The sequence below is a fragment of the Sinocyclocheilus grahami genome, unplaced genomic scaffold, assembly GCF_001515645.1.
Source record: "Sinocyclocheilus grahami isolate Dianchi unplaced genomic scaffold, SAMN03320097.WGS_v1.1 scaffold581.1, whole genome shotgun sequence".
NCBI lineage: Eukaryota > Metazoa > Chordata > Actinopteri > Cypriniformes > Cyprinidae > Sinocyclocheilus > Sinocyclocheilus grahami.
In genome coordinates this window covers 156909-157688 of record NW_015505760.1, presented here as the reverse complement: position 1 = coordinate 157688, position 780 = coordinate 156909, and the positions used below count along the sequence as shown (strand labels likewise).

The 780-nt window shown below is 40.4% G+C and overlaps 1 protein-coding gene across 1 annotated transcript in view; it reads right to left on the bottom strand.

Annotated features, from left to right (window-relative positions):
• gbe1a (glucan (1,4-alpha-), branching enzyme 1a) overlaps positions 1 to 780 on the bottom strand; it is a 158884-nt gene that overhangs the window by 108506 nt on the left and 49598 nt on the right. The window contains exon 5 of the mRNA XM_016240088.1: positions 429 to 564. Coding sequence (XP_016095574.1) covers positions 429 to 564 — 136 coding nt within the window. The remainder of the gene's footprint in view (positions 1 to 428; positions 565 to 780) is intronic.

The following is a 780-nucleotide window of genomic DNA, read 5'->3' as shown; positions in this document are numbered from 1 at the left end:
AATTAATTAATTTTAATTCATCAATTATAAACATGCTCATAAATGGTGTATCAAAGTCTTTGAGTGCATGAATTGCATTTTTAATAAACGAATAGAGGGCCATGCAATGACCCTCATATTTCTGAAGTAACACTCTCCAACAGCTTTTAGTTATATTCCTTTGCTGCCTGCTAGTGTAGTGATAAATAAAGAATAAGATAAACACAACCATGCTATGTAACAAAATGAAAACATGCTCAGTCTAAGTGTACATATGGATTGCTCATATGGATTCTTTGATCAGCAGTAAGTTTTTTCTTAAAGATTTCTTCTGGCCTGGGAGCTCAGGGTTAGTGACTGGCCCTTAGAAAGGGGTGTGTTCCACTTTGCTTGGTTTGTATCATTTTGACGTGTGTTTTGGCAGTGTTTCTGTAGATTTCATCACTTACCAAGATCCTTAATGCGAGGAAGCACATCTCTGGTGAAGTTTTTGTACGAGGCAATTTTTTCCTCAGGCGAACTGATGCCCACATGGGCCTCATAGATACGAAGGCTGCTGGGCCGTGGGGGTCTGGGGTGCTGGAACTGGGGGCGAGAAAGAAGAAAGGTTAGCGAGAGAGAAAGGGCCCAGATATCAATCCACTTTTCTTTAGTGAGCTTTGATGAGAGATTTTGCTAGAAGGTTCTGCTGAGCATCTGGGTTACCTCAAAGACCCTGATGCAACAACACAAATATTTGACTTGATTGAACACTTGCAACAATACAATGGAGACTAAGTTCTCAGTCCAAGCCTAGAGTTT